This window comes from Geotrypetes seraphini, chromosome 8 (genome assembly GCF_902459505.1).
Source record: "Geotrypetes seraphini chromosome 8, aGeoSer1.1, whole genome shotgun sequence".
NCBI lineage: Eukaryota > Metazoa > Chordata > Amphibia > Gymnophiona > Dermophiidae > Geotrypetes > Geotrypetes seraphini.
The window spans coordinates 305,295-326,670 of NC_047091.1; the positions used below are offsets into that span (position 1 = coordinate 305,295).

At 40.5% G+C, this 21,376-nt stretch overlaps 1 protein-coding gene across 5 annotated transcripts in view; it reads right to left on the bottom strand.

Moving 5' to 3' along the window:
• Positions 1–21,376, bottom strand: part of PC (pyruvate carboxylase) — a 318,688-nt gene that overhangs the window by 37,321 nt on the left and 259,991 nt on the right. The window contains exon 17 of one of the 5 annotated variants that reach the window (XM_033954339.1): positions 15,103–15,497. The exons of the other annotated variants lie outside the window; for them this stretch is intronic. Coding sequence (XP_033810230.1) covers positions 15,118–15,497 — 380 coding nt within the window. The 3' untranslated portion in view covers positions 15,103–15,117. Of the gene's footprint in view, positions 1–15,102; positions 15,498–21,376 lie in introns of those variants that run through there. 5 annotated transcript variants of the gene reach the window in all.

The following is a 21,376-nucleotide window of genomic DNA, read 5'->3' on the forward strand; positions in this document are numbered from 1 at the left end:
TCTACACAGAAAAAGGTTTTTATATTTGTTTTTTCGTAAGTTCAATTATGCTTCTAATAAAGTTGTTCAAGAATACTGTGCCATCACGCAGTTAAAGAGTGCATTGTACACGCCAGACTCCTTAGCATTTCATTGAATAAACGCCATCGCCGACTTTAGAACAAACGTCATTGCTGTCTTCAGGAAATTCTTGAAGCAGCTTTCACTTTGAATTTTTGAAGCATTTTTTTCAAGGACACAATCTCTGATCACATGAAAATTGTGAATCCGTTTGTGCCCCTGAAGAAGTATTAAAAAGGAGCTCTGTCAGGCAGTCACTATGATTCCTCTTTGATTCAGATAAGTTTTGGTTATTTTTGTTATTTTTTTAGAATTTTGTGTCCATCTTATGTGATTTATTTAAGCAGGGTCAGTAGAGGCGTAGTCAGTAGAAGGAAGAAGGTGTTGATGCCCCTGTACAGGTCATTGGTGAGGCCCCACTTGGAGTATTGTGTTCAGTTTTGGAGACCATATCTGGCGAAAGACGTAAGAAGACTTGAGGCGGTCCAGAGGAGGGTGACGAAAATGATAGGAGGCTTGTGCCAGAAGACGTATGAGGAGAGACTGGAAGCCCTGAATATGTATACCCTAGCGGAAAGGAGAGACAGGGGAGATATGATTCAGACGTTCAAATACTTGAAGGGTATTAACGTAGAACAAAATCTTTTCCAGAGAAAGGAAAATGGTAAAACCAGAGGACATAATTTGAGGTTGAGGGGTGGTAGATTCAGGGGCAATGTTAGGAAATTCTACTTTACGGAGAGGGTAGTGGATGCCTGGAATGCGCTCCCGAGAGAGGTGGTGGAGAGTAAAACTGTGACTGAGTTCAAAGAAGCGTGGGATGAACACAGAAGATTTAGAATCAGAAAATAATATTAAATAATGAACTAAGGCCAGTACTGGGCAGACTTGCACGGTCTGTGTCTGTGTATGGCCGTTTGGTGGAGGATGGGCAGGGGAGGGCTTCAATGGCTGGGAGGGTGTAGATGGGCTGGAGTAAGTCTTAACAGAGATTTTGGCAGTTGGAACCCAAGCACAGTACCGGGTAAAGCTTTGGATTCTTGCCCAGAAATAGCTAAGAAGAAAAATTAAAAAAAATAAAATAAAAATAAATTTAAATTGAATCAGGTTGGGCAGACTGGATGGACCATTCGGGTCTTTATCTGCCGTCATCTACTATGTTACTATGTATGTTACATGGACTGTTTACATACTGCTCACTGAATGGACCTCTCTCAAAAAAAGCACTTATTACATATTAGGACATATTCACTAGGATTCTGATATTTGGTTTGGATTAAAATCCACAGAATCAACTACGGACTCCCATTGACGATTTTGTAACTGCACAAAAATTGTACTTTATCATTGTCATCATAATATTCTTTGCTTTCTTGACATGTCTAACTGTTAATTTGATTATGCTTTGATATCTCCTGATAGTTCTGTTTACTGTTCTTTGTATATTTGAAATATTCAATAAACAGATTGAACTTAAAAAATAAAAAACACAAGAGACATTATGATGTACAGAGTGGACTCATTTTGGCACTAATTTCATAAGTGCCTCAGTTGAGAGAATGTCTCGGGTCTAACTGCCTTTGTTACCTCAAGCAGTTCCCCAGTACTGAAGTCTCTTTAATTAATTTTACACCTTTAAATTTTCATGTATGCGCCTTTAGATAAATACTTACTTAGGAATACACAAATTTGTTTTTTTGCCTCTTTTTGCTTTGTTTGGTGTTTTGTACTTACAATATTATACACATACTAGTCTTTAAGCCCGTTACATTAACGGGTGCTAGAATAGATGTGTGTCTCTCTCTCATTGGCCGCTTTCTGTCTGTCTGTCTTTCTTTTTTTCTGTCTCTCTCTTTCCTCGGCTGTCCATCACTACCCTTTGCCTGCTCCCCCCTGTCCAGCAGTAGCCCTTCTCCCTTCATTTTACCTCCCCCCTGTCCAGCAGCACCTCTTCCCTGATCCCCCTGTCCATCAATACCTGTCCAGCAGCACCCCTTTCCTTCTCCCCCTGTCCAGCAGTAGCCCTTCTCCCTTCATTTTACCTCCCCTGTGTCCAGCAGCACCCCTTCACTGCTTCCCCTGTCCAGCAGCAGCCCTTCTCCCTTCATTTTACCTCCCCCCTGTCCAGCAGCATCTCTTCCCTACTCCCCCTGTTCAGCAGTAGGCCTTTTCTCTTCCTTTTACCTCCCCCTGTCCAGCAGCACCTCTTACCTGATCCCCCTGTCCAGCAGTAGGCCTTATAATTTCCCTGCTCCCCCATTCCAGCATCCACTAGCCTGGGCAGCCTCGGGGCTTTTGCTAGGCCGGCCCACCTCGCATTATCGAAGTGGGCCATCCTAGCATATGCCCCACGGCTGCTGCAGCACAGGAGTCAAACCATCGCCGCCGCTCAAGCCACCACAAGCTGCCCCACGCGCCTCCAATCGAATTCAGCACGGAGGCACACATCACGGTGACAGGGATCAGAACCTCCTAAGTGCGAATGTGCGCTTAGGGTTTTATTATAGAGGATGTATATACTGCATACTTTTTCTGTATTTTCTTGTGATTATAGATGTTGTGACTCCTGACGCAGACATTTCTAATGAAACACAGACCACCTTTTGATGCAGTACTGGATTGCTTTTCAGTTGCTTAATTTAATACTTTAGCAGTTCTTTTTGAAAGGCCACAGGTCCACCCCAGCTTCATTGCTGTGCTGCGGTCTTTATGCAGATGTTTATCCTTTTTTTTTTCTGTTTGGGAGGTTGACTAGAAACCATAAAGACATATATCACATAAAATGTTATTCTGAAGATCCTTCCAAATCTATTCCTTCTTAAATATTATAAAATGGTTGAGAACAAGCTAGTAAAATTTTTATAGTGAAATAAACATCTTCAATACATATAATGTTTAAAATGACTTGATATACCCACCTTTCTAAATTGCTCAAAATTGTTGCAGTGTACAATGTTAAAAACAAATAAATCACAGAAGAAAAGAAATACAAAAGAATAAAGAAGAGGGGGGAGGCTGGGGAGGGGGGATGGACATTGTTTTTGTTGGATTCATTTTGTCTCCGCGAAGAAACCACGTGGTAGACTTTCTTATTTGATGTTCTGGTTCAGGTTGTAATTAGTTTTCAGTATGATGTATTTTGAATATCAACAAATTGAAATAAAAAACATTTACACAAAAAAGGAAGAGCCAGGATCGGAACCAGGGGGTCCCAGAGTGAAGGAAGACTGTGAAGGGTCAGGAGAGAACTGTCCCCCTGTCCCCAACTGAGGTAGGAACCCACTGAACTGAAGTTTTTTGCTTACACAAGAGTAAATAAAAAGGCTGCATCTTAAAATTCTCTCTGAAGAGGCGGAGTTGCATGAACTGTGCTCCTGGCTGGACACAAAGAACTATCACCCAGAACTCTGAACTGACCAAACTGAACTGAGAGGGGCACTGTATTTTGGGAAAGCAGCAGGTTTCTGTGAGGGGAGATCTGTGAGGAAAACAGACCCCCTAATTCTGTGTAAATAGCTGTGCTTATTCTCCTAAAAAAATAAAAAAAAAATAAAAAGAAAGAATAGCAAAAGTAAGAAACAATAGTAAACAGGAGAAAAAGAAAAAAGTGCCGCATTGAATGCTGGCAGGCTATGGGAACCAACAGCCTACAATCTTGAAGGAAAAGCAAGGGAGAACAAATGCATCTTTAAAACAGATTTAAATTTAAAATAGGATTTTTCAGTTGGACTTTAGTCACATCTGGAAAAATCCAGACCTTTTATCCATAGAAAAAAATCTTAGGGCTCCTTTTACTAAGCTGCGTTAGGGCTTTAACGTGTGGAATAGCGCACACTAGACCTTAACGCCAGCATTGAGCTGGCGTTAGATTTTCCGCATAGCTTGTGGTAATTTCCTGTGTGTGCTAAAAACGCTAGCACTCCTTAGTAAAAGGAGCCCTTAGATTTGTGGAAATACATTTTCATAAGTTTAAAGTTTATTAAGGTTTTGATATATGTTTTATTAACATTTGATATACCGCTTAAGCATATGCTTGCGAGGCTGTCCGCATCCGGGCTCATGGATGACGTCACCCATATGTGAGAATAAGCTGCCTGCTTGTCCTGGGATAAAAGACTGCTTGCCTGGACAAGGGGAAAACCAAGGCAAGCTTATATTTGTATTTGAAAAACCCAGGCCTAGGAGAGGCCTATCTCCATTGAACTGTTTTTCTTGTTTTGTTTTTGTTTTGTGCCTACCTTGAACCAGGACTGTGTAAGCTTTTATGCTTTTGCCTTATTGCAAAATCTTCATTACATTTTTCTGTGATAGAATAAAGCACAGCTTACTGAGACTGCAAGACTACTGAAGCAATATTTTGTTTTTTTTGCCTGGGTTTAAAATTGTGCCATTCTAATACATTATCTGTAGGGCTTGTCTCCATATTGAGGAGCACCAAGTTTTTAATTGATTTGCCACCTGCTAGGGGTATCTCCGCTTAGCCTGCAGCCCCCTGCGGTGACAAAATACTGTAGATTGTGCTAGAGCAGACATGTCAAACTCTGGCCCACAGACCAAAACTGCATTGGGGTGCATTAAAAGTTGGCCCGCCAGACATTTACTTTTTTTCCTTTAATTTGGTCCACCGGCATGAACCACTGCTGCTGCTCTGATGTAAGGGATCACGTCTGCCTTCATCTGGTCTCCTCTTCAAAGCAGCCTGCGGAGGATTGCTAGCCTGCTGTAGAAAACCTCGCAGGCTGCTGTCAACCTTGGTAGCACATTCCCTCTGACGCAATCCCATATGTCAGAGGAGGGGCGGGAACATGCTATTGAGGTCGACGGCAGCTTACGAGGTTCACTACAGCCGGCCATCGATCCTCAGCAGGCTGCTTTGAAGAGGAGACCAGGAAGCTGGGATGGAGGGAGGGAGGACCGGTGGGCCCAATCAGAAGGTGAGACTGGGAAGAAGAAGGGGGAAAAGAACCACAAAGTTAATTTGCCACTACTGAGTATTGATAGTAAAGTTTGCAGGAGACTCAAGGGCCAGATCCTGATGCCAAACATTGGTTATGGGAGAAACAAGAAAAACAAGCATGTTTGCCATCAGTATTCCACATGTTTCTGATGCACATCAGGGAGCTCGAGGTGCCCATGATGAGTAACAGGTCCTGTTGCGCAGAAATTGCCCACCATATTTATTCCAAGAAACACAAGAGCATTGTAGAGAGGACAGCTTGTAAAAAGACCACAAATCTCAATGCCAAACTTCAGAGTAAAGAGAATGAGTGGATGTTATAAAGAACACATGCCAGGCTACTGGAACAGATGCCATTAGCAGCAGAGGAGATGGAAGGGAGAGGATATGGTGGATGAAAGGGGTTGGGAAGAAATAAAACAGGCAAGGGAGAGAGATGGACAATGGGATGGAGGGAGGAAGGAACAGAAAGGGAGAGAAGTTGGACACAAGGAATGGTGTGGAGGGGGGATAAAGATACTGAATAGGAGGGTAGTTGGGAAGAGAATGTGAGAGATGGTGAACCCTGGGGTGTGGGGAAGGAGGGAGAGATGCTAGAGAAAAGGGTAGTTGAGAAAAGGAGAGATGGTGGATCTGAGGATTGTGGGGTCCATTGCTGCAGCTGCGGGGATGGAGATGAAAAAAAGGAAAGATGCCAGACCTCCAGGGAAGGGAAACGGAAGGGGAGGACAGAGATGGATGGTTAGCACTGAGAACGAAGAAAATGACAAATAGGCAAGAGACCCTGGCAAGTAAGTTATCAGAAGATAACCAGAGCCTGGGACCAACAAAAGGTAGAAAAAAAATTTTATTTTCTGTTTTGTGATTACAATATGTCAGATTTGAAATGTGTATCTTGCCAGAGCTGGTGTTAGACAGCGACCATGAACTAGGATCTAACAGAGAGAGGAAAAGTATTTTTTATTTATTTTGTTTACACCACAGAGCCAGCATGGGGTTGGAGACGTTGTAACCCTATACTTCTCCTAAGATTAAGCCTTAGTCACTTAGGGGTCCTTTTATTAAAATACACATTTAGCGCATGCTAAATCGGTTAGCATATCTTAATAAAAGAACTCTAAATATCTTAATTAAAAATTTGGCCCGCGATGTAGCTTTTTTTTTCAGATTTCGACCTCTTATGTGATTGAGTTTGACACCCCTGTGCTAGAATAAGGAGGGAAGCTAGAAAATGATTAAAAAGAATCGGAGATAAGATGGAACCCTGTGGCACACCAAATGGTAGACTGAAAGAGTTTGAAAGAGAGTCTGGTAATACTACTTGATAAGTACGATTTGAAAAATAAGACTTGAACCATTCCAAAACTGTTCTAGAGATACCAGTAATTATTAATCTATTATTAATAATTATTAAAGATGATTTTCGGACCTTTCTACAGAATAAATGGAAAGAATTCTCTTAACATGTAGACTGTGTCAAAAGCTGCCGTAAGATCATTCCTACTCACACTTCCTACCCAAATTATCGAACGCAATCCCACCAACCATCAGATCACTAACAAGCCTACTAAATTTCAGGAAAGCGATAAAAATCCATCTTTTTACCTGACTCTCTTGAACACACCCCTAACCTCTATTTTCTACCCCAGAAAATTTATCCTACCTCACTGAAGGTGCCCTCCACTTGACTTACAGGTAAAACTAAGCCCCTAGTAGCACACTCGGTGCTAAACTATGCAAGATCTCATCTCCCTACTACATATACCACTAAGAATGCCTAAAATTGTTCTTTGAATGTAGTGAATTTCTAGCTGCTATACTTATAGGGACTATCATTTACCAAGCTACTGTGCTCAGCCCCCAAACCATGTATTCATTTCTACATGCAGTTCATAATTATTATCCCTCTGTTGCTAGCCATACAGTTCATAAGAATTCTCTCTCTGTTACTGTTCTCCCCTTAATCGGTTGTTCTATATATCATATATGTGAATCCGCATACTTGTTACCCATCATTTGCCTGCTACTGAGCTCTGTGCCAAAAACATGTACATAGGAATTTTTACTACAGCTATTCATTATTTTAGGCTGTTATTCTATACATCTGCGGTATGTGAAATTGTAACTTTGTTGCTAAACCTTCTACTGTGTATGTATACTTGTAGCCCATTCTGGGCTCTTCTGGGAGGACAGGCTAAAAATCTGACTAAATAAATAAATAAATAAAGTGAAATGAATAGAACTGAATTTCTATGGGCGAGATAATATTGAATGGCTGTGAGAAGGCCAATTAATGAAAATTCTGTAGAATGATTGGGTCTGAAGCCCTTTTGGTTTGTATGAAAAGCATTAGCCTACTCAAGAAATTCAGATAAATGAGAAAAAACTAATTTTTCAGTAATTTTCCCAACAAAAGGGAGATTAGCTATGTATGGGTCTATAGTTGGAACTGTCTAATTGTGAAGTCTTTAAGCCTGGGCATTATAGAAGCTTGCTTCCATAGTGTTGGCATAGTGCCTGTTGGTAGACTGTTGACAAGTTTTGGCTTGGTTCTCTTCTTTTCTTTCAAATCGCTCTTCTGTCATCAGCTTTAATGATAACACTTCCAAAATTTATTCTTCAAATTACGGCATCCCACAAGGTTCAATACTATCCCCCCTTCTTTTCAATATATTCCTTTCTCCACTTCTAAATTTAACTCAGTCTCTAGGTTTTATAACTTTTGCATACGCTGATGACATACAACTTATTCATCCCTTAGACCCTGAAAACTTGGATGATATTACATGTATCAATAATAAACTTGTCTCAATAAAAATTGGCTTTTCACAAACAAATTGGCTTTAAATCTCAAAAAAACAAAAACAATGCTCTTTTCCTGGAAAAGAGATACAAAATTAACTTCTCCAATTACCATTAATAATACTGTATTAGAATTGGTTACTTCTATAAAAATTTTAGGCGTTTTGATAGATGATAAACTTACTTATCATGACCATATCTGTAACACTGTTAAAACGTGCTTTTATAAATTACGTTTAATTCGCTCACTTTCCAAGTTCCTACAACCTGAATCTATTAATATTCTAATCCATTCCTTAATAATCTCCAAAATAGACTACTGTAACTCTCTCCTTATTAATATCATAGAAAAAGAAAAAAGAAGGCTGCAATTAATACAGAATACTGCTGTGAAATTAATTTACAATGCAAAAAAATATGATCACGTCACCCCCCTGTTAATTAAATCTCATTGGCTCCCGGTAAGCCACCGCATTACTTTTAAATTATTACTCTTAGTTTTTAAAGCCATAAATTTTAATGAGCCACAATTTATCAATAGATGGCTAATCCCCTACAACACTACACGATCACTCCGCTCAACCTCTTCTAACCTTCTTTCGGTTCCCTCGTTGAAAGTTATAGGAATCAGACGACACGACATGTTTTCAATTATGGCCCCTCAGTCATGGAATCTCTTACCTCAATATATTAGAGAATTAAAAGATTTAGCCGTATTTAAAAAAAACACTAAAAACATTTTTTTTTAAAGATGCTTATGATTCTTAATATTTTAATAATTGTTTTTTAACTGATAAACTTAAGACTTCCCTCCTATGTGTTCTTCCCTTTTATGTTTCTCTCTCTTTCCTGTCTAAAGATTGTAATTTTCACCCTATTTGTCCTCACCACTCTTGTATGTTTTCACCCATAACTAATATTTTCTTATATGTATGTATTTTTGTATGATAATTTTTATCGCATAACAAAAGTTAGTTTATATGTTGACACCAGTGTTTTATTTGTATTTTTTATGGTATTGTACATCGCCTAGTAATTTAAAATAGGCGATTCATTAAGAACAAATAAACTTGAAACTTGACATACTATGAGTGTATGGGCCAAATATAGTAATAAAATGTTTAATTGTTATTGGTGGAATCGCATCTTAGGAGGCTTTTGTTACTCTCATAAATTGAATGATATGTATAACATCTGATAGTATAAGCATGGAAAAAGTAGAGAGATTACTAATCAGTACATGAGTACATTTCACTGGAAAGCCTAAGAGCATGAGTTCATTTGTAGTATCAAACGTATCTCATATTCACTGGATTTTAGCTTCAAAAATAAAAGAAACAACCAAAGTAGCTCTTCAGGTGGTCTTGTTGACCCCTGGCGCCTCTGCCACCCCACTGACCGGGACTACACCCATGTGTCCTGGCCCCACAATATGCTTTCTAGGCTTGATTATATTCTGATTTCAAAAACAGTTTTTGCATACGTACAAGGAGCAGAAATAGGCCCCATGGATGTGTCTGACCACGCTCTAATTTGGCTTTCCCTAGACCTACCGGGTTGGTTGCCAAGGGCAATAGGTTGGAGATTCCAAGCATATCTTTTTGAGGATGATGATTTTCAGACCTTTCTACAGAATAAATGGGAAGAATTCTCTTAACATAATGACCAACATAAGCAGGATCCCCCTTTTTTGGGAAACAGCTAAAGGGATATTAAGAGGGGATATAATAGCATACACTGCAGCTAGGAATAGGTGAATGGCATAGGACATTATAGTTTTAGAGAAGCATAGTTGGGAAGCAAAAACAAAATATCTAGGGTGCCCTACTTTGTTGAATAGGGATCTTTGGATCAGTACTCAAAACAGCTTTAAGCTCCCTTATTTATGAGAGAACAAAAAAGATGCTGCTATACAGAAAGTTTCAATATCATAAATAAGGTGACCTGCCCCGAAGCCTCCTGGCCTCCCTTACTAAGAGTTGGCAGGGATCTCGTTATATAGCTAGTTTAAGGGGGCGGATGGGTATTATGTTAATAAATCACAGGACATAGCTGCTATTTTTCATACTATTTTCAAATATTTTATGCTAATATTGTGGGCCCTGAAGGCTCTTCCATAGTTGATTATTTAGTTGATTCTGGGCTCCCTCACCTAACTGCAATTGTGGAAGATAGTCTAAATAGCCCACTTCAGGCACAGGAGGTCCAAAAAATGATCCGAGGACTAAAAAGAGGTACCACCCTAGGACCAGATGGATATAATTCAGAATTTTACAAAATGCTGTCCCTTGCTGCGACAGTCCGACCACCTATTACATGGAAGCCATAGCAAAGGGTAACCTGCCAGATAGAGCTAATACAGCTTTAATTACTCTGATTCACAAACCAGGGAAGGATGGGACATTACCAGAGTCATATAGACCAATTTCATTATTAAATGTAGATCCCATGATCCTGTTTAAAATCTTTGCCACTCGATTGGCCACTCACTTAGCAATGATTATTGGGGACCATCAAGTGGGTTTTCTTCCAAATAGACATTCAGTTCTCAATGTACATAGAGCCTTATTGGCAATGACCCTAGATCAAAGATATCAGATCCCAGGTATTTTGGTGAGTCTAGATGCCAAAAAGGCTTCTGATAAAGTAAATTGGAATTTTTTATTTACTACCATGAGCTTTGTGGGCCTGGATGGCTGGTTTCATGCCACGGTCTGTCTCTTATACACAAATCCCATGGCACGCATCTTAGTCAATGGGACTCGGACTGAGGCCTTTTCTAAACACTGTGGCACTCAACAGGGCTGCCCATTGTTCCCTCTCGTTTGTTCTATATCTGGAATCTCTCCTGCGCACTCTGAAATGGGACACAGACATCTGGGGATTACATTTAGGCACAGACATCTTAAAAAGTTTTGGCGTATGCTGACGACATGTTGCTGACTATCTCGACCCCAGATCTCTCTGGCACATGTCATTAATGCACTTGATGAATTTGGATTCTATTCAGGACATGTTGAACTTACACAAATCTAGTGCACTCCCTTTGCAAACTTCTGTGCGAACGCAATGGGTGAGAAGATTCCCATTACTTTGGGCAGAAATATTTAGGTATCTTCCTGCCCCAAGATCTGGCTACACTATATGATATTAATATTGTTCCCCATTTATAGCTCACTAAACGTCAACTGGCAGCCTGGCATCATTTTCCCATTTCTTTAATGGGCGCATTGCATTATACAACATGCTAATTATACCTCAATGGTTATATGCTTTACAAATTCTCCCGCTAATACTCTCTGCTTCTCACTTGCATATTTTTCATAGGGAGCTTACTAGATTTTTGTGGCGATTGAAGCATGCCCGTTTACCACTAAGGACCTTGTACCTTCCCAAAAATAAGAGATGCTTGGGTCTGTTGAGTCTGGAGAGATTTTCTTGGGCCTGTGAGATGCGCCATATTGGTGATTGGTCTAGAGCAGTGGTCTCAAACTCAAACCCTTTGCAGGGCCACATTTTGGATTTGTAGGTACTTGGAGGGCCTCAGAATAAATAGTATCTTATTAAAGAAATGACAGTTTTGCATGAAGTAAAACTCTTTATAGTTTATAAACCTTTCCTTTTGGCTAAGTCTTAATAATAATATTGTCATTTATAGCTAAAGAGATATGTAATCAAAAAACTGTTTAATTTTACTTTTGTGACTATGATAAACATACTGAGGGCCTCAAAATAGTACCTGTCGGGCCGCATGTGGCCCCTGGGCTGCGAGTTTGAGACCACTGGTTTAGAGGCACTAATCATCAGTGGTCCCTATTGAAATTTGTATTTCATTCCCCCTTACCTAATGTTATGAGTATGTTAAATTGACTGTAATTTTGTATTTTTTTTAAGTGCTTTTATTTATTGTATTGTCACCCAACAAATGTAATTTTAAACTGTACATCGCTTAGAAGTATGATTAAGCGATTAATCAAAAAATCTATTAAACTTGAAACTTGAACTTGAAACTACTTTGGCTGCCCCTATGCATTTTAGTTCTTACTTATATATGACCACACCTTCAGTAGCACCTGCGACGGATCTATTGATTATTTTCTTTGTTCCGTTGCATATGGTCTGGCGGAAGGTGAGAAATTTAGTTGGTTATTCCATAGCTACATCACCTTTGTTGCCCATTTGTGGAAACAAATATTTTCTACCTGGCTCCACAGAGCAGGTATTCCAATGCTGGGCCCGAGTGATATATTATCTGTCTTAAGTACTAATGGCACACGGATGTATCCAACCTTTCAATACTATATGCCATAGATATGGTTTAGAGAGCAAAAACATGTTTAGTTATTTACAACTGACACATTACATAGCTTCTCTCCCAACACTCTCTCTGACCAATGAAATATAAGATATACTTACAGACACATATTGGCTGGACGCACAGTTGTTAGTCTTGCTGAAATGTTATCACAAACTTTCACTGGGAACAGTGTGTAGAGAAATGGAACAGGGATTTAGTACCCACCTTGTCTAGTACTACCTTTAGGCAATGTATGGGCCCCCACAAAGTAAAGTTTATGAATGCTCTTCTGTATGAACAACATTATAAATTTATTTTTCTTATGTACATCTCACCTCATTGGGCTTATCTTGCTACTTTGAGTCAATTAGATCATTGCTCTAAATGTGCATATCTTATTGCTTTTCCTGTTGCTTGCCCAAATATTCTCTCTTTTTGAATGTCCATAATCTTTTTTGTTTCACACTACTGGCACTGTACATGGCGCCCTTCTCCTTTCATGTTATTTGGACACTATAATATTGTGCACCCCAAACCTAGGGGTTTGCAAGACTTGCTTCATTGTGTGAACCTGCTGGGCACGAAGAGCGTATTACAATGCTGGGTACTTCCGAATGCACCCACCCTGGCTCAATGGCATTCCCTGATGAGTGCACAAACCTCGAAGGACATGGACTCCAAATTGGGACAGCGATTTACCACTATATGGGAACCCTTTTGGACTACACTAACACTGGTAGATTGAAGTCGCTTAAAGTTGCTTTCCTTTCACTGGTGCCTGGTCCCCTTTCTGCTACAACCCACCTGGCATGGGGGAGGGAGGGAGGGCATGGGGATGGATGGGTGTGGGAGGGGATTGCCTATACGAAGAAAACCTTTGTTATACAGTTATCTTGTGATTTTTATCTTACATTGTTTTCACACGTACTGGACATGTTTCTGTTTTGAACTTGTATTTCTTCACTGTATTGTACTTTTGCTGTATGACTGGAATTGAATAAAAATGATATTAAAAAAACAAAACATGTCTATAGGTAGAATCCCTGGATCCATTGGAAAATTTAAGAAACGTAAATTCAATCTTCTGCAGAAATTTTTTAACTGCTCTATCTTTCTCCTTATCGATGTTTGATCTTTTACTAGAGAATGACATGGTGACTGTTACCCACGGCTTCCCATGGGTAATCCAGTGAAACGGTAGGATAAAATAAGTGGTCGCCGCAGGTACGGAGACAAGGCCATTCACTGTCCCGTGGAGTGGTGAATGGCCTTGTCTCTGCAGTTAAGGGAGGGAATGTGCACAGCCCACTCCCTCCCTCCTAACGATCGCCGCCATCCAGGCATCTCCCTCCCTCCCTCTTACCTTCACTGGTGATTTTTAATTTTCTCTGAACAAGCAGCCAGAGCACTGAAGTCGTATGCAGCTGCCGGAAAGTTCTCCTTTGACGCAACTGGAAACAGGAAGTTGTGTCAGAGGAGAAATTTCCGGCAGCCGCAGGGGACTTCATGGCTCCAGCTGCTTGTTCAGAGAAAATTAAAAATCGCCAGCGAAGGTACGGGGAAGTGAGGGAGGGAGCTGCTGAGCCGTGCGAAGGGAGCTGAAGGGGGATGGAAAGTAACAGATGCAGAAGGGAAATGGGAAAGAGAGAGTGGGGAGAAGACACTGAAGGAAAATGGGGAAGAGAGAGAGGGCAGAAGACGCTGAAGGGAAATGAGGAAGAGAGGGGAGAAGATGCTGTAGGAAAGAGTGAACAAGCGATTCACATCTACCCTTTCCACTCCACTCATTATTTTATAGACCTCTATCATATCGCCCATGAGCCGTTTCTTCTCCAAGCTGAAGAGCCCTAGCTGCTTTAGCCTCTCCTCATAGGGAAGTCGTCCCATCATATTTATCATTTTTGTCACCCTCCTCTGTACCTATTCTAATTCTGCTATATCTTTTTTGAGATATGGCGACCAGAACTACACACAGTATTTGAGGTGCGGCCATATCATAGAGTGATACAAGGGCATAGAACCTAGAATCACGAATCTATAGTTTGGGTTCCTGTTTCCCACATGCATCACTTTGCACTTGCTCACATTAAATGTCATCTGCCATTTTGACGCCCAGTGTTCCAGTCTCACAAGGTCCTCCTGCAATTTTTTTACAATCCTCTTGTGATTTAACAACTTTAAACATCCACCAGCCTGATGTTTCACTGGTCTCCTCAGGCGACAGCCCCTTCCACTGTGTTTCGGGCCCATCAAGAGGGGACTGAGATGGACCCTGACCTGTCTAGGTTGCTGGAGGCAAAGAAGGCATACAAAATAGAAGACATACAAAATGGCACAGACTGAAACCTAAGTCTATAAAAAAAAATGGCTGGTGTATTTCCCAGTAAACTACCTGCATTCACAAAGAAACAAACTTTCAGCTGGACATGCAGACCTGAACACTGTCTGTAGATGACTCATCTGTCCTTGGCCAAAAGTCCAGGCCAAGCAGAATAGAAAAAGTTGACTCCAGTTGTATAAGAAAGATAAGAACAGAAAAAACAACACCTTAAATGGACAAGGAGGCAATCCAGGCCCATGAAAGTTGGGAAGGGGGGTTAGGAACAGGACGTGTCCAGGGTAAAGTTAGTTATGTATTACAAGAGATCAGATGATCCTCTACTTACGTCAGTAAAAGTATAAAAATGTGCTAGTTTGGGACTCGGGTCAGAGAGACGATTTTTACAAAGATAGATTTGCTAGCCTCTATCTGTTGTAAATCTCTCCTGTGTGCTGTCTGATTAATGCTGAATGTTTCTTCATAATTATTTTATTTGCTGTTCATTTATTACTATAGCATTTTTATAATAAAATCTTAGCATTATTCTAAGGCACACGGTGCATGGCGTGGTCATTCTCTCTTAGACGAGAGGTCAGCGAAGGGTCCTAGCAGCGAGCTCTTCCAGCAAATAAGATATTCCAATGGAGGTTTTCTTCCCCTTAGCAGATCCTCTCTCAGCTCCTACTCAGGCCCAAAGGAGGGGGGAACAAACTGAACAGAAGGAGGAAGACAGATGCCTGGATAGAAGAGGGGAGAGACAGGAGGATGATGATGAAAGGGGGAAGTGAAACGGGAGAGAGGGAACAGACTGTATGGAAAGGGGAGGAGACAGAGGAGGGAGATACTGATGGAAGGGGAGAGAGAGTGTGGAGATGCTGGATAAGGAGGATAGGATAGGAGAACCAAGGTGAGGGAAAAAGATGGAAAGCTGCTGGTAGACTGCAAAAGAGAGGGAACTTGACTAGATAGTAAGAATGTGTTAAATCTGGACATAGAGGTAGAAAAATAAAATGAAGAAAACTGAAAGGAAAAAGAGGAGAGAAAAAAATCCCAGCAAGAAACTTAAGAGAAAGGAAAGCAGAAACCGGAGAAGTAAATGGCCAGGAAACAAAGATAGAAAAATGAATTATATTTTTAATTCATGATAGTATGGTACCTGTATTTATAAAAGTTAATAAATAGAAATAGAAAATAGCATTAAGATATCATCTTTCCATTGGACTAATTTTAAATCATTTTTGACCAACTGTCAGAGATCAAAATCTCCTTTTTCAGGTCAGGACAGCTTACTGTCTTGATCTGGGGAAGGAGGTGTTGGCCTTAGCTAACTAACTAAGTCCTTTCAATAAAATATAAATTTTAAAATGGAAAATAAAATATTTATAATTCTTAATTTGAAATATACAGTGTTTATAATATCATCAGGGTAATGGAAAATTTTTGCTGGCATCCCACCAAGTCCTTTGTTCACAAAAAAGATTTTGCTCATATGATCTCAGTCCTTTAGTGCATGAAAGAGGATCGTGGCTTGGGTGTGATAGTATGTGATGATCTTAAGGTGTCTAAACAGGTTGAAAAGGCAACGGTGAAAGCTACAAAGATGCTAGAGTGTATAGGGAAAAGGTATGGCCAGTAAGCAAAAGGAGATATTGATGCTGCTGTATAAGACTCTTTTGAGACTTCATTTAGAATATTGTATGCAATTCTGGAGACTGCACATTTAAAAAGATATATACAGGATGGAGTCTGTTCAGAGGAAGACTTCTAAATTGGTCGGTGGTCTTCATCTTAAGGCATATGGAGACAGACTTAAAGATCTCAATAAGTATACTTGGAGGAAAGGCAGGAGAGGGGAGACATGATAGAGACATTTAATACCTATCAATATAATAAAACCCTAGCCGCGCATGACCACTCTGAACTGCGTGCTTCCTTGATCTGTAGGTCTATGCCCGCAGGAGTGCGCATGTGCGCCTAGCTGTGACAGTGGCCAGCAGAGAATCTGTACGTGGGACTGCCTGCTCTTCAGCTCCTCCAGGCAGTGGCAGACCAAACAGGACCCGATCGCGGAACCCAAGGTAATGTTCTGACCGAAGTTATTTTTAAGTTCTAAGCCGCGAGCGGCGGCTCCTCTCATGAGCTGCACCTGCATCAGAGAAGGTTTCCGACGAAGGCAGGGATCATGAGAGAAGCCGATGCCATGGCTTAGAACTTAAAAATAACTGGTCAGAACTAAGGGAGTAAAGGCCCCAATTGTAACGGTCGTCGGCGTCATTTTCGCCCCTCTCCCCGGCACACCCGAACCCCCGTTTAGCCTCCCATCTGACCCTCCCTTCCCACGGTCTGGCCGGCTCCCTTAGTCCCTTACTGCCGCCCCTTTTCTCTTCCCGCGGTCCCGACAAACGTCCTGATTCCAGCAGTGGCCGCAGCACTCTAAACACGCTGCTTCGCAGCCTTCTACTGCCCTGATTTGCTCTGCCATGTCGGGCATGTTTAGAGTGCTGCGGCCGCTGCTGGAATCAGGACGTTTGTCGGGACCGCGGGAAGGGAAGGGGGCAGCAAGGGACTAAGGGAACCGGCCAGACCGCGGGAAGGGAGGGTCGGATGGGAGGGAAAGGGGGCTGCTTTCTAGCACCCGTTAATGTAACGGGCTTTAATACTAGTGTGGCATAAAAGCGCATGAGGTGAGTCTCTTTCATTTGAAAAGAAGTTCTGGAATGAGAGGGCATAAGATGAAGTTAAGAGGTGATAGGCTCGGGAGTAATCTTAGGAAATACTTTTTTTTACAGAAAGGGTGGTAGATGCATGGATAAGTCTCCCGGAAGAGATGGTGCAGACAGACTGTGTCTGAATTCAAGAAAGCATGGAACAGGCACATGGGATCTCTTAGGGAGAGAAAGAGAATGGTTACTGTGGATGGGCAGATTGGATGGGCCATTTGGCCTTTATCTGGCATCATATTTCTATATAATGCCACTCCTCATAGTGCATGAGAACTCACACTGCCCTCTCCAACCACCTTCAGCCAGTGAGGCTGCATATAGGAATAGGAAGTCTGGTGCATATTACTCAAATAAGCCTGGGATGCTTAATTAAAAATGCCTCATTACAGAGAACAGTTGCAGTTTAAAGTCCTCTAAGAAAGGGTGAATTATCCTACAGAAGCAAACACCAAGGTAAGAAACACCTATGTCTATACAATGTAATAAAACAAAAAAATTGTAAAAAAAACCAACCCAACAACCCCCCCCCACCACACACACATGCACACTAAAGGAAGTAGTGAGAAAAAAACACAATTATGGTCATGGAACATATTTGAGCCTGAAAATGAACACCCTTTTCTAATGATTTTTTGGTACCAAAAGATTGGGCTCATATTTGTGAGATATTTCCTCACCTGGCTACCCTATAAGCACAAATTATAAAGTACTCATTCAGCATGGAAATGTTTGGCTCAGGAAGTGGGTCAGGAAAAGGGTACAGGAAAGAAGCAGCAGGTTAGTAGGAAGGGATAGAAGTGGAATAGGACTAGGCAAGAAAAGAGTTGGCAAGTTTCAAGTTTTTTCATTTTTGATGTACTGTTTATCAGGCGGGTAATCTAAACGGTTTATGATAAAATGAGATTTAAAAAATAAAATATTAAAATAAAAGATATTACATACTTACAGTTAAAAGGTACGGGGCCATAATCAGACCGACATGTACAAAATGAGGGAGAGATGAGGGTAGGTAAATTAATAAATACATCTAGATGAAAATAAAAATAAAAGGAAGACAAGTGCAGAAGGTGAAATATATTAGGGTAGGGCTCGCTTCAAAAGAAGCATTTTGATTTTCCAAGTTACTTCAGTGAATTAACTGAGAGTTAATTGACAGAGCTGGGATTAGAGAGTATAGGCATCTTTAAAAATGAAAGTCTTGAGTTTAGTTTTAAATTTTACTAGAGAGTTTTCAAGTCGGATATCCAATGGAAGGGCATTCCACAGAGATGGTGCCGTGACTGAAAAAATGGATTTGCGAGTAGTATCGTAGAAAAGTTCACGCATCGATGGAATGGTGAGTAGGTTTGGTTGTTGGATCAGAGTGTCCTGGAGGATGCATATGGGATCAGAAGTTTGTCAATGAAGGCTGGTTGGTTAAGAGTTTTTTGTTTTGAAGGTTAGGAGGAGTATTTTATAGGTGAGATAATGAGTAATGGGTAACCAATGTGCTTTGCAGAGAATGGGAGTAATATGATCGTATTTTTGCATGGTAAATTAATTTAACAGCAGTATTTTGGAGTAATTGTAAACAATGGATTTCGTTCTGGGTTATGCCCAGAAATCTACAGTAATCTATGTTCGAAATTACGAGTGAATGCATCAAAATATTGATAGAGGGGGGGATCAAGAAGGGAAGAGATGGAGCGAATGAGCCTTAGTTTGTAAAAACATTTCTGCGACTGCGCTAATTTGATGATGGAAGCTGAGGTCCTTATCAAGGATAATTCTGAGGAGTTTGATTTGGTATCAATTTGAATTGGAGATGGGTAGGCATATACGTTCTTCTTTAGAATTTGCGAAAAGGACACCAGTTGTTTTAGACATGTTCATTGAGACTTCGGGAGGATCCAAAATGGCCAATGAACAGCTATCTGAGTAACACACTGCAGTGTGCTCTCTCAATAACCCTTGATTGTATTCCTGAACAGAACATTACCTTGAAATATGCCAAAAAGGAGAGGCCGTAGCGCCGCTGGAGCCTCATGGCGATCTGACCCGACTAATTTGGGCAATATTGAGGAGCTCCTGCGTCAAATGCAGGATATCTCGGGCACGTCGGCACACCCACTGGAGATGATTTGTAGAGGTGAGACAGAGGCGGTCTCCTTGGGTTTATAGACAACATTGATCTCCGACGCCAGAGCACCTCCCCTTCCTCCTCAGATTACCAGCTCCCCGCAGGTGGAGGAGCTCCTGGAAGGTGGTATGCACTTCTCCTCGGAGGCCAAGAAGAACATGGAGGGGAGCATTGAGTTGAACTCTCTGCATTTGCAGGAAAGTCCTGAAGATACTGAGAATTCAACAGCTTTAGGGGCAAACTGAAAACAGGAGAGTCACTGCCAGGAGAAAACGCCGGTTAGTGAAAGCATTAAATCTAAAAACACCTTTCCTATACGTTTGAGAAACCCCGAGAGGTAACTCTTGATGCTATTTGGGATCTCGTGGCAGATCTGGCTAAATCAATAAAGCTCCAGCTTGTACAGCTGGAAGATAAATTTAATGTCCAAGAAACTGACATTAAGAATTTGAAGGTTGAAATACAAGATTCAAAAAATTCTAAAGTGAACATTCACCAGGAATTAAAAGTTTCTAAACAAATCACAGAAACATTAGTTAGAGATAACACTAACTTAAGAAGAAAGCTGGAGTCTCTAGAAAATTTTTCTCGTAATAACAATCTTAGATTGATTAATTTTCCAAGAATAGCAGCTGTAACTCCTAGAGACATGTTGAAATGCTATATGATGGAGGCTCTAGAAATCCCAGAGGACATGTTACCACCATTTACCCAAGCGTATTATTTACCTGTTAAAAGAGAGGAACAATTACAATTACAAGAAGGTGATCAAAAACCACTCAATATTTCAACAATGTTGGAACTCTAGGATAGGGAAGTTGTAACATAGGCAACGCTTCTTCTTACTGTAGCTCTGGCACCAGATAAAAACTGGTTACTCGGACTTTTCTTTAAAAACAAACAAAAGAATTTCTTGGTTATAAAATATTAATATTTCCAGACCTGGCACATGACACACAAAAACGGCGATGTGAATTTTAGATTTTAAAGCCAGGTGTTATTGCTCTTGGGGTGACTTTTTTCCTTCACCACCCGTGTATGAAAAAAATATGTTTTCTTTGACCCTAGCCAATTGACAACTTTCTTGTCAGTGGCTCGCCTGGAGGAAGGGAAAACATGAGTGCTGTTTGATTTATTTGATATCCTCTCTCAGCTAATTGAGTCTTTCTTTTGAGTTGTGTATTAATATTGCTCGCTGATTCTATACCTTGGATCCTATATTGAGGACTTGAGTTGAAGTTAAGTTATAATTTTCTTATTATGGATGATTATTTTGTATAATTTTTATAGTATTTTATTTTCTGATTAACTTTACCTTTCTGTACAAGTGGATACTTGATATGTTATTGTAAAATAATAATAAGAAAAAAAGAGATGTTCAGTGACAGTTTGTTATGCTGGAGCCAGGAGCTAATTTTGTCGAGTTTGTAATTAATTTCTATTAATTCGTCAGGAGATGTAGAATTTAAAGGGTGAAGCAGTTGAATATCATCGGCGTACATGAACACAGTGAATCCTACAGATTGGGCTAAAGTAAGTAAGGGGGTCAAGAAGATGTTGAAGAGTAGGGGCGAGAGGAATGAACCCTGAGGGACTCCATAACTTTGATAGATGGTAGAAGATGTGGAGTCATTGAAGCTAACTTTGTAGTTTCGATTTTGGAAGTAAGAGGAAACCACTGCAGAACTGTTCCGGAGATGCCGATAGATTCTAGTCTTTTAAGGAGTAGAGGATGATCAATGGTGTCCATGACAGATGTAAGATCTAAAGATATCAGAATGAAAGATTTGCGATGGTCTTTGAAATAGAGGATAGCTGATTAAAAACAATTTTTTTGGTGAGTTTTGCTAAGAGTAGGAATAGGAAGTCTGGTGCATATTGCTCATATAAGCCTGGAATGCTTAATTAAAAATGCAAGAAGAGCTCAATTAAAAATGCCAGCACAGGTAAGAGGAAATTTGCCCTCATTATAGGGAGAACTGCAGTTATAGGTCCTCTAAGAAAGGGTGAATTATCCTACAGAAGCAAACACCAAGGTAAGAAACACCTATGTCTATCTATACAATGTAATAAAATAAAAAATTGTTTTAACCCCCTC